The 12,819-nt window shown below is 39.6% G+C and overlaps 1 protein-coding gene across 1 annotated transcript in view; it reads left to right on the top strand.

Moving 5' to 3' along the window:
* The window catches only part of LOC130593593 (ubiquitin carboxyl-terminal hydrolase 10-like), a 48,267-nt gene that overhangs the window by 13,426 nt on the left and 22,022 nt on the right, over positions 1–12,819 (top strand). Inside the window, exon 5 of the mRNA XM_057398856.1 lies at positions 4,502–5,512. Within this exon, the coding sequence (XP_057254839.1) occupies positions 4,502–5,512 (1,011 nt within the window). The remainder of the gene's footprint in view (positions 1–4,501; positions 5,513–12,819) is intronic.

The raw sequence follows: 12,819 nt of genomic DNA on the forward strand, positions 1-12,819 counted from the left end.
CTGCATAAGAAGCTGTAGAAATGAAAATGGAATGCTGTGCTTATGCAGAGTAATTATAATTACAATAAGATGGTGCACACTGACAGAGTTACTCCCCATAATTTTTTTTTTCTGTACTTCAGTATTTAACTTTATTACAGAATTAGATCTGTTAATACATACTAGGAATAATTACATCACAGATGAAGCTCTAATATGCAGAGCTCTGTTCAGACTAATTAGTATATGTATTCACAGTTTTTGCTATATGTCATGGTTTAAGCTTAGCCTGTAACTCGGAGCCATTCAGCTGCTCTACCGCTCCCCACCTTTTTCCCTTCCCCCCACTCCCAGAGGGATGGGGAGGAGAATCAAAAGAACATAAATCCCACGGGTTGAGATAAGAACACTCCAGTTATTAAAGTATAGTACTGTCCTGGGTTCAGCAGTAGCAGTCATTTCTCTCCTTCTTAGTAGCTGGTGCAGTGCTGTGTTTTTGACTTTCAGCCTGGGAACAACGCTGATAAGACCGATATTTTTAGTTGTTGCTAAGTAATGTTTACTCTGACCAAGGACTTTCTGAGTCTCATGGTCTGCCAGGAGGGAGGGGAGGCCTGGGAGGAAGCAGAGACAGGACAGCTGACCCAAACTAGCCAAAGGGGTGTTCCATACCACAGCACATCATGCCCAGTATATAAACTGGGGGCAGTTACCCAGAAGGGTGAGCTCACTGCTCGGGTTGGGCTGGGTATCGGTGGGTGGGTGGTGACCGGTTATATTCTCTTCCCTTGTTATTTCTCTTTTCATTATTCTTATAGGTGGCAGAAGTAGTAGTTTTGTGTTATACCTTAGTTACTGGAATGTTCTTATCTCAACCTGTGGGAGTTCTTTTGATTCTTCTCCCCATCCCTTTGGGGGTGGGGGGAGGAAGATGTGGGGGAGTGAGCAATTGGCTGCATAGTTCTGAGTTACTGGCTGGGCTGAAACCACAACAAATACAAAAGTACTTCTACTACCAGTAATTATAGTTATAAGGGAAATAACAAGGGGAGAGAATATAAAATTAAAAGGGGAAAGGAAAACAATAAACACAAGTGATGCACAATGCAATTGTTCATCACCTGCCGACCAATACCCAGCCTGACCCAAGCAGTGATCTGGGCCTTCTGTGTAACTCCCCCCCAGTTTCTGTACTGGGCATGACGAGCTGTGGTATGGAATACCCCTTTGGCTAGTTTGGGTCAGGTGTCCTGTCTGTTTCCTCTGGGCTTCTTGTGCCCCTTCTCACTGGCAGAGCATAAAAGACTGAAAAGTCTTTGATCGGGGTAAGCACTACTTAGCGACAACTAAAACATTGATGTGTTATCAGCATTTTTCTTGGACTAAAGCTGAAATACAGCACTGCACCAGCTACTAAGAAGGAGAAAAATAAATGTTACAGCTATACCTAGGGCACTATAGTACATAGAATTTGTCCTCGGAGAATCTGTTGATACTTGTTTTAATGTGTGTGTCATTTTGTTCATGACAGATATATCTGTTTCAGTCCATTCAGGAACAGCACTGTGAAGTAGATTGAAACAAAGATTCCCAGAAGCAAAGTGGAAAGTCAAAACAAATAGAAAAAATGACCTCTCATTTTCTTTAAATGAACCTGACACAATCTTATGGCAAATGAGCTTCTTCCAATCATTCCATAGACTAACTGTACAGTAGCTACTGGTATTTATTATTCTGATCCTGCTGTAGTGTGTAAAGTTTAATATCGGTTATGCTCTTAGCAAGGTTTTAGCCTACGATGTTCATGTTGGACTTTCAGCTAAATTACCAGTGTGCTGTAATTGTAAGGGCTGTGTTTTGTTTTCTGATCCTCACTTGTCCTGAGTTGGCTTTTGTGATTGTCTGTTGTACAGAACACTGTAAAATCCACTAAAATTAGGAAAATAAAACTTGGATTTTTTTTGCTTTTGCTATCTTAGCTTTTGGTGCCACAAGAGCTGGAAGCTTCCTGGAGAGGAGCAGGAGAGGAGTGCAGAAGTGAACACTTTGACTTTTGGCTGTGGTAGACTTACCTCAACACATTTTTTGTTTCAAAGCAATTTTTTTAACTTTTTTTATTTTTTAATTGGGGTTTTGGAAAAGAAGCAGAAGTCACAGATTATTTTGAACTGGTAGGGATTTGAAATGTGCCCAGTCGTTCATTCTTATCATGGCCAGAGGAATACTAGGAATTGTGAGTTGTCCTTGTGCTTTGTACTATTGTAACAAAGGGTAAAGAACTAGCTTTTGGTTCATGCTTGAACTAATAAGTTGCTCCAAAAGCAGAAGAACTAATGAGGAATAGTTCTGTTGTGGACTTGTGTCCCATATCTCTTAAAATCCTGTGCACTGCATTTGCAAGCAGATGAAGCTGTGGCTGGTTTTGAGCTGTGTGTCCTGACAGGGCTGGTAGCCAGTTAGTGCTGCTGCTAACCAGCTAGGTGATGCCTGAGATCTCCCAGACCTTCCCTCTTCAGTGGGTATCAGGCAGTAGCTTTCCACCTTCCTGCCTCTAGGCTGCTGATCTGTATTAAAAGAAATTTAAGCCCTCTTTTCTGGTTGGTGATAGCAAGTCACTGATTGCAGAAGTACTTGCTGAATGGTGGATTGACAGGCACGGTGTTATAGAATGGTTTCTGATGAGTGTAGCGGTGAGGTGAAGAAAACTTGAAATTTAGGCTCTTGTTAACATGATTTAGAGAAATCAGATGGGTATGGAGAGTTTTTCTTCATCTTTTTTGTTTGTTTCCTTTAGTCTGACTGGCAACAGGATTGAAATTGATAAGTGAAATGTATTTACTACTCAGTTAAAAGATCAAAACAGAAAAGTAATTAACACTATTATATATATCTTTGTTTATTAATTCATAATATGTTGGTATTGCGTGTGTAAGTCAGGCCTCAACACACAATGTTTGTTAAATATGTATTCTGTAGATTGTTTCTTTTTTTTTTTTGTTCCAAATTTTTTTTCTAAAGCTAAAATTTTCATTAGCAAACTTTTCTAGAAAGTATTTGGAGTATTTAAAAATAGTTACATTGACAGTTATCTATCAAAACATTCTCCACTAGCCTCTGTGCTCCCATGTGATTATTTCCTTAGGTGTGCAAATAACCTTCTCCCCCCACCCCCCTGAACTGTTGCTTGCCTTTTTTTTTTTTTTGTTGTGGTGGTGGTGGGTTTTATTTTTTTGTTTTGGGGTTTGTTGTTTGGCTCTTTTGGTTTGTTTTGTTTTTTTTGTTGGATTTGGCATTTTTTTTGTTTGTTTTGGTTTGTTTTTTGGTTTTTGGTTTTTTTTTAGGAAACAAGCCAAAATATAGTGGTATACTTGGAAGTATGCATGTACTGATGTGTCATACATAATGTAAGTTGCACAAAATCCTTAAAGTTTAGCAGTGCATCAACTTACACTGCTTTTGGAAATAGTATTTAGTGTTGTTTGGTTTTCTAGTAACACTCTTAAAACTCTGAAATGTGTTTTTTAGCTCCCTTGTCTTTGAGGAAACAGAAAATACTAAAATTAATGTCTTTTGAGACAGTAATATACATATCCTTGAAAGACCTACAAAACTTTTAAGTGCTAAAATATGAGTTTACCTTTAACATTCTGAGACTCAGTTTCACCAATTTTATCTCTTTATTTGATAGTTATGAAAATTTCTGTAACTGAAGTATTCAGTGTTGCTAGTTACCTCACATGCATTATGAAACTAGGTTCCATGAAATTGCAGTACTTTGTGACTGACAATATTTTGTGGTACTGTAGCCTGCCAGGAGAGTATTTCTTAGACTTTCTGTAAAGAGCATGTCAAAGTTCCAAGGTAGATAAATAAATAAAAAAAAAAAAACAAAAAACAAACCAAAATAACCCAAACCTGTTCATAATTTTTTTTTTAGCCTAGAGTTTCAAAAGATATAATTGCCTTGTTTCCATACAATTAATGAAAACTTTTTCAGTTATTAAGGATTATGATGAATCTTTACACACCAGGAAAAGCAAACCACACCACCCCAACACCAAACTCCACATGTGGAAATTATTTTTAAAAGTTAAACAGGTGAAGGCTTGGATTTTGTAATTGTCAGTGGAAAAGACTGGCTTTAGAAGAAGTGGGAAGTTACAGCATTGCACCACATTTTATACACAGTTATCCAGTAATTAATGCAAATTATTGCTGAAGTCATTGGGCCTTAATAGTTTTTCTTAATAGGTGTTAGTCATATGCAGGAATTGTGCAGTGGTTTGGGAAATTACATACCCTGTGTAAGAAAATCTGAATCGTACTCTGTTATCTTTAACAAAATGGTGTTTTGAAATAGTCTTCAGGATTGAGATAGAGAATAAGAATTATTTTAATTTGAGGGAATGTAGTTTGTTTTCTGAGATGTAGGAAAATATGGGGTTGTTTTCTTGACGTTTTTTTTTTGTAGTTTTTTGATTGGGTGTCATTCATTAATTCAGGTTTCCTTTCTCTTGTCCAGGGGAAGAGTACCAGAGAATTGAATTTGGTGTTAATGAGGTTATTGAGACACAGTCATCTGTACTAAATAACATAGATTACAGTATTTCAAGTACTCTGAATCCTCAGGCTCCAGAATTCATTCTTGGTTGTGCACCTGCTCAGAAAACCCCTGATACTCTCAGTGAAACAAACTACAACTCCATTGACTGCCAGTTCACTGATCCAAACCTCACTTTGGACAGTGGTTCTAACACTGAAAGTGATGGTCTTGGACAAAGGGAGCGTAAAAAGAAGAAAAAAAGACCACCTGGATACTACAGTTACTTAGAAGATGTCAGTGACAGCATTGCTCCCACAGAAGCTCTTGTAAATGGCCATGCAAATTCCTCGGGACTAAACAGTATAAGCGCAGAGGATACAGAACTGATGGGAGACATACCTTCACTGGCCACACCAAGGACTTTAAACAGCCCGGACAACTCTGTGGACTTCATTAATGAAGCTGTCTCTGATAATTCTGTTTCTAGTGCACTAGACAATACCAGAACTACAGAGCAGCCTGAGATATGCTGTGTTACTAATTCTGAACAGTTTTGCATCCCCTCAGAGACTGGCAGAGATAGCCCTTTAAGGACAGCTGTTGTACAGTCTTATGCTGGTGCTGATACTACTGAAAATCTTGGTGTTACTAATGGACAAACACTTGAATCCTCTGGTGAGGACACAGCTGCCAGTGGGGTAGAATTGCATGCTGTGGAAAGCACTGACTCAGACCAAGCTAAGCCTGAGGAAGCTTCACCTACTACTGAGGCAACAGTCCCGGTTGCAGGATCAGTCCTTATTAATCAGCCTGCAAAGTCGTGGGCTAGTCTTTTTCACAGTTCCAAGCCGTCTGCTTCCACATCTGTGGTCTATGTTGAGACTAAGTATACCCCTCCTGCCACATCTACTTTGGTCCCTGAAAAACAGGTTGAAGTCAAAGAGGGACCTATTCCAGTTTCGGAGGATCCTGTAGCCATAAAGATTGCAGGTATAGTTAATACACATGAGTGGATGTTACACTGGAAGGGTATTAACTCTGCTTGTAAGCAGGAGTGTATAATATCAGTAGAGATAATTCCTCTGTCAATGTTCTTAGTAAGATGTCTGTTCAAATCCTGCATGAAAGATGTAATTTAAAGCTAGTTTTGTATCCCCAAGTAAACATCCCAATGAGGCGTTACCATGTCGTCATCCTGGATACTGTAAAATTATTGCTACATGTCAAACTGTTTAAGTGATCTGTGAATTTTAAATAGGCTGGTGGAGAATACATTTGAAAAGTTTGTTCTGAAAATGGTGCATTATATTGTCCAGTATTTACAATGTTGTAATGCATTCCATTACAAGAAGGGAAGAGTATTAATGTATTTATGCCAAAGTAGCTGAAATTCCTGGACACGTACAGGAGCTTAAATAGGTCTTGCTTTGGAAATTCTAATTCAGGTAATATCTTTATTTATTTATTTATTAGCACGCTGTTTGAGGTGCATGTCTGTCAAATTTTGAAGAATTATCCTTCAGTATTATAAATACTATTATTTTATTTAGAAACAATGCTAGCTATTGCCTGTTCAAGAACCATAAGAAACTGTCCAGAGGGTACATCAGGGAAGGCAGTGCATGATACAAAGGCTTTGACCGTTGGTCCTGTCGTATTTGTGGTTCTAATGAGAAATTCTGGAATGTGCATGAGATCATGTTTTGCAGATTTAGTTGGAAAACATAAAGAAAAATATCCACTTGGTTGCATTTTGTGTCACTGACCCATGAGTGTTGGAACAAAAATAATTATTTTGAATGTGTGAAATAGTCTGCATGTGAAAAGGCTTGTGCGAAGTCCTGCTGGTCGTGCTACAAGCTAATATACAAGTACAATGGCCTTTTGTGTGTGACAGCTTCAAGGTTTCTACTCTAACCAGAGGCTGACCTGGATATTTCTGTACAGAATACCCAGAAGTATATGCTTGCCTCTCATTCCCTCCTTACTCAGTAAGTTTCACTGTTTAAGAGGAAAGCTGTCAGAATAAATTTATATTTCTGTGTATTTTTCACTTAGGTGTCGCAAATGCAGTTGACTATTAAAAAAAATATGTATAAGCAGGTGATTATGGTTTGTATGAATCAATACATGTAGAGCATGTTGTACTCTTAAAATATTAAGTCATCATTTGGTAATGAATTTTAAGTTAAAACTATTTTATGGCAACTTTAAAGCTAGAATTGCTTGCCATAGAAGAAAAAGTTGGTGTTTTTTTAATCTTGTCCAAGTTGCTTCAGGTTTAATTTAACTTTCTATTTTCTAGACTTCTAAAGGTTTTGCACTGTTTTTTTTGCCACCAGGTGGGAGCAGAGCTTTTTATTTTGTCTTTAATGTATTTAAATGGTGGTATAATTTTTAGACAGTTTTCTTCTGCGCCTTCACTATTAGCTAGCTGGTTTTGCAGAGGAATAATCTGAATGTAGATCCTTTTCCAGTGAAAAGGAATTAATCTTCTTATTGTCACAGATTTAGATAGGAGTTATATTACTGCAATTGCTGTAATTCAGATGCTATTGATTTTGGTCTAAAATGTTCACTTAGCGATCTGAATGCCATGTAATAGGTGCTTTGCTCTGTGCAAAAAGGTGACTGACTTCATGGTCTGTTCTTTTTTAATATTCTCAGCTGTTTGGAAAGTAGGTGCATCAGTGGTTTGTTCATATACCCACACTCAAAAATGTTATGTGAGTTTCAGTTTATGATTTCCAGGCAGATCATTTGCTTTGTTCTGTACATATTTAATATAAAATCTTCTATCTAGGTTAACACCACTGTGTAGGTAGCTGCTGATTGTGTTCTTTGTTTTCTGTGTGACTGAGTTGAGATCCTGTTATTGGATTTGCTGGGAATTCACCAGTTTCAACTCATGCCAATGGGAAAGAATTTTTGACCACAAGTGCCATAGGGTACTAAACACAGGTAAAATCCAGACCTAAAGTATCTTGAGTTTAAGAAGCAAAACTAGCAAATCTTCTGACTTAATGTTGGAGCTCTGAGGCTCTTCTGTATAGTTTCCATTTAGATCGGGTGCTCAGGACACAAGGAGACACATTGCTGGTTTGTGCCTTAATTTCAGCAGCTATTACAAGGTGCATTAAAGATTCACAGGCACCTTGAAGATAGTTTAATGACGCTTGATTCAACCTGCAAGCATCTGTGGTTTCTTAGTCCTCAAATTTAAACAAAAGCTGTACAAGATAAGGAGATGATCAGGACTAGAAAATAAATAAACCGAACAAATTTCATGTTAATATTGCTGAGGAAAAAAAAAACAACTGAAGAGTTAATTTTAACAGGTGGCTAAGGTCTGTGGTAGGAAGCTTCACTGGCAACACCAGTGAGCAAGTTAAAGCAACTTCTGAAGCGAACGATGAACCATTGATGTTTATTTGGCAAAAGTCAAGGCAGATAACATCAGAATGGTAGAGAAGTACACATACAACACTTGCACATTTAGAAAGGGACAACTATACTAATTATTCACCTTAGCCTAATTTAGATGCTAGGGCAAACATAATAATTTGTTTCTGAGGGGTAGTAAGGTTATAAATGGTCTGTATTTGTAAAAAAAAAAAACTTGCCACATTTCACAGTTACTACCCTCTGATGCATAACCTTATGATAGTTAATAATGCCCTATATAATGTTCTAAGTAAACTTGGGAAATAAGTGGAGTCCTGGGTTCAGCAGTAGCAGTCATGTTTTTTCCTTTCTGGTAGCTGGTGCAGTGCTGTGTTTTGACTTCCAGCCTGAGAACAGTGTTGGTGAAGCCGATGTTTTCAGTTGTTGCTAAGTGATGTTTACCCTGACCAAGGACTTTGTGAGGCTCATGCTCTGCCAGGGAGGAGGGGAAGCTGTGAGGAAGCAGAGATGGGGTGCCTGACCCGGGCTAGCCGGGGAGGTATTCCATACCACAGCACGTCATGCCTGGGGTGGGGGGTAACTGGGAGTTACCCGGAAGGACAGGGGCTTCCGGGTGGAACTCGTTTTCTTGGCCGGTGGTATCGTATTCTCTTCCCTTGTTATTTTCCCTTATCATTGTTGTAGTTGATAGTAGCAGTGGTGATTTGTGTTGTACATTGGTTGCTGGACTGTTCTTGTCTCAACCCCTAGGAGTTGCACTCTTTCGATCCTCCTCCCCGTTCCTCCGGGAGCAGGGAAGGGGAGAGCCCCGGTGGGGGGGGGGGACACGGACCTCGATTGTTGTCAGCTTGGCACCACTCACTGGGAGTGAGTGAACAAGTTATCTGACTGGGTTTAAACCATGACAAGTGGTTGGAAAATCTAGCTATTCTTTTAACTGTTCTGTGTAACTTCAGGAAAAATTTCAGTGGGAAAAGCTAAAAAGATTTTCCAAATCATGTTTTCTTGCAGTGTTTTTGTTGTGGATGATGGAATTAACAGTGCATGTAAAGCTTGTTTACAGCAGGCAGAATTTCAGATGAAGAACACAAACACTTAAGATCTGACTAATCTAGAATGTTTTTAAATTAGAAAGAGGGGAAGCCAATAAATGCAAGTATGGAAGAATACACCAGAACATAAATCAAATGGAAGCATACAGCACAAGGAACAAATGGTTGGTTGGTGATAGTATTAGAGAATAAAAGGATCTGGAAGTTCTAGGGAATTGATAAGTGTCCTTAGTAAAGCTTAAGAAGGCAAATTTTTTTTTCCAGTGTGTGTTAATACCAATTTACATGGAAAATATGGAAGATAAATATAATTCTGTTGTTGCTGTTGAGGACTTGATGGAAATGCCATCTTTGGATATTACTTCTCAAGGGAGATGTAACAGTGCAGCAGCGAAAACAGAAGAAAGATATGAAAACCATACTTTTTTTGGCAAACATTGGAAATTTGGATTTACTTTGTGTCAGATGAAATTGCTGGAGTAACACAAATTCATAAAGAAGGCAGTGATTCATTGCTCTCCCAAGACTGCAGTGAACAAGACAATACTTAGTTTAATTTGTATCAAAGATTTGTATCCATCAGTGTTGTCCTGGCATTGTCCATGTTTGAAGAGAGATCCGAGCAATGTACATAATATTTGCCAAATAATGGTCTCAAGCTGTGTTAAGTTGCCAATTTGTCACATGTATCTCTTCAGCATGGAGATCATATCCACATGGTTTCTCTTAAAATGGTTAAAGAAAACCTTTGGATTTGATTAGGGAATTACCTTTTGGTTTGTTTTTTAATTTGACTGGTATTTATAACACCATCACCCTGTGAATGAACCTTAGCAAAACATTTTCTACTTGCCAACAGAAATTTCTAAACATGGTAATACTGTTCCAGATATGTTTTCAAATCAAGGCCACAGTCAATATCCACCAAAGGGAATGTGAATTCATTGAAATAAGTGATGTGTGCTTTCCAACAGGTTTTCAAATTTTAAGAAGGTTTTCTCATAGTTCCAAGTGTATTTTTCTTCTGATAGCTTGTAAGAATTTTTAGTTATTGTGTAAATGTTAGATGTGACATTAAAATGTGGTATTGAATTAAGTTGCTGTACTATCCTGGGTTCAGCAGTAGCAGTGCTGAAATAGCTGAAGTAGCAAAATTTCTTTATGTTAAAGGAAACAAAACTTACTAATTGCTATAAACATTGTTTGCAAAACAGGTTTATGGCCCCAAGAGGATGCTAAAGGTCCTAATAATATTTTAATACAAAAAATGGGAAAAAATACAGTTCACATAAAGTTATTAACAGACATATCACAAAATACTTTTTTCATTATTTTAATCCTAATTTTCAACTGTGCTTAGTTATACTAACAGAAAGATTATGTCTGTGCACATCATGTTTCAAACTGCTGCTTTAACAATAAGTTCTGAAATACTTAATCTATAATTTATAACATCTATATCAATATTCACAGAAGAAATTTATCTACATCAGCACTAGCTGGTAACATCTATTTTGCATCATTTTCCTGTCTGCCCTTTCAGGTGGCAGGTTCTTTATGTAATAGAAGACTGCTTTAAACTTTTTTATGGTTTTATTTGGTGTCAGCAGGAAATGGGATCTTACCGGTAAAGAGAGAGTTCAGAAGTAGAAGGACATGGATTTTTCTTGCAATTCTGCCACCTCCTCTGCTTAGCTATGGCTTAATGCCTCTTCTTTTCCACCTATGTCATGTTATCTTGTCTGTTTAGATAGTCCTTCTAGTGAACAGCTCAAACTCTTTTAAGATTGTGCAACTGTCCTGGGTTCAGCAGTAGCAGTCATGTTTCTCCTTTCTGGTAGCTGGTGCAGTGCTGTGTTTTGACTTCCAGCCTGGGAACATTGTTGGTGAAACCGATGTTTTCGGTTGTTGCTAAGTGATGTTTACCCTGACCAAGGACTTTGTGAGGCTCATGCTCTGCCAGGGAGGAGGGGAAGCCGGGAGGAAGCAGAGATGGGGCGCCTGACTCGGGCTAGCCAGGGAGGTATTCCATACCACAGCACGTCATGGCCGGGGTGGGGGGTGGCTGGGAGTTACCCGGAAGGACACGGGCTTCCGGGTGGGACTTGTTTCTTGTCCGGTGGTATCGTATTCTCTTCCCTTGTTATTTTCTCTTATCCTTGTTGTAGTTGGTAGTAGCAGTGGTGATTTGTGTTGTACATTGGTTGCTGGACTGTTCTTGTCTCAACCCCTAGGAGTTGCACCCTTTTGATCCTCCTCCCTGTTCCTCTGGGAGCAGGGAAGGAGAGAGCCCCGGTGGGTGGGGGGGGGGTCCTCGATTGTTGTCAGCCTGGCACCACTCACTGGGAGTGAGTGAACAAGTTGCCTGACTGGGTTTAAAACACGACAGTTCTTTTTGGCGCCCAACGTGGGGCACGAGGGGTTGAGATAACGACGGATCTGACTGGATTAATAGTCACTCGTCACAATGCTGATTTCTTGGCTCTCAAGGTTGTTCCTCTTGATCTCACAGATTCAGTATATCGTATCTTACGTCCATCCGGTATTTGCTGTATTAGTGTTTTTCAAGTGTGGGGCTTGGGCTAAGGTTTTTGTCCCATTGTACTTTATGGTAATGACTTGTAATACAATAGAATCATTGGTCATGAAACTGATCTGGTTTATGTTCCCAGTGTGGTCACCACCTTTATACTTTGGGAGGTATATAATAGAAGTGCTTGGCAATTACACATCTTTTTTCTCCTTCTCAGGTGCTCAACCTGTGAAGGAGACATCCTTTTACCCTCCCAGTCATCCCCCCAGACCATTTACATTTGAGAGTTTTGAATTTTTTGAATGGCATTTTAATGCTGTTGAGACTTGTTTGCTGATGGTGATGGGAATCACCATGCTAGCACGCATACAGAGTGTGTTTTGCCCACTACTGATTTCAAGAGTTAAGCAGAGTCAGGTTTGGGTCTTGTCTGAGGTCAAACGACGATGTAGGAGGACCAAGAGATTTTCCCTGAGGCTGGACAGCCATGAGTGGCAGGGTGTGTGGGATAGTATGGGCAAGTATCTAGGTCAGTAAGCCCCTCCAGTACTTTGGAATTTCACTACCGAACAACTGCAAAATCCAGAAGAATTAGTAAAACACTTAAATGAGGTGTGTGGTCATTCTGGCCATACCAGAGATGGACAAATCATGGCAACGTGCTGGGGCTTGTCCTATGCTTACAGGGCCTTGTTCAAGACTATCCAGCACCTTCAAAAGGAAAAGAATGTCGGCGGATCTGAGGGCAAAGCAACAGTCCCTACTCAGACTTTGGCTGCAATGAACAGCGCAGCTACCCCAGTGGCAAGTACAGCAGCTGCTCAAAATTCGACTGCAACAGACAGCGCGGTTACCCCAGCTCGAAGCACAGCAGCTGCACCACCCCCAGCAACAAGTACAGTTGCTACTCAAACCACAGTGATAATCACTGCAGCCAAACCAGAGGGCCAATTTGTACCAATATCAGTTGCCCCTGTACGCAAGAGAACAAGCAAAAAAAGAGGCAAGAAGGGTGAAGCGAGATGAAGAACCAATGAATTCACCACCCGGTCCAGAATCTGATCAGGAGTCATCATCACATGACGAAGAAGAAGAAGAAGAAGAAGAGGTAACTTCTCGACCTCGGACCTCAACCGAGCTGCGGAATATGCGAAAAGATTTTACCCGTCAACCAGGGGAGCACATCATCACGTGGTTACTCCGATGCTGGGACAATGGGGCCGATGGTCACGAACTAGAAGGTACAGAAGCCAAGCAGCTGGGATCACTTGCTAGAGAAGGGGGAATTGACAAAGCAATTGCAAGAG

Source organism: Pezoporus wallicus, unplaced genomic scaffold (assembly GCF_028554395.1).
Source record: "Pezoporus wallicus isolate ANWC-B61680 ecotype Strahan unplaced genomic scaffold, APGP_CSIRO_Pwel_v1 contig_7118, whole genome shotgun sequence".
Lineage (NCBI taxonomy): Eukaryota > Metazoa > Chordata > Aves > Psittaciformes > Psittacidae > Pezoporus > Pezoporus wallicus.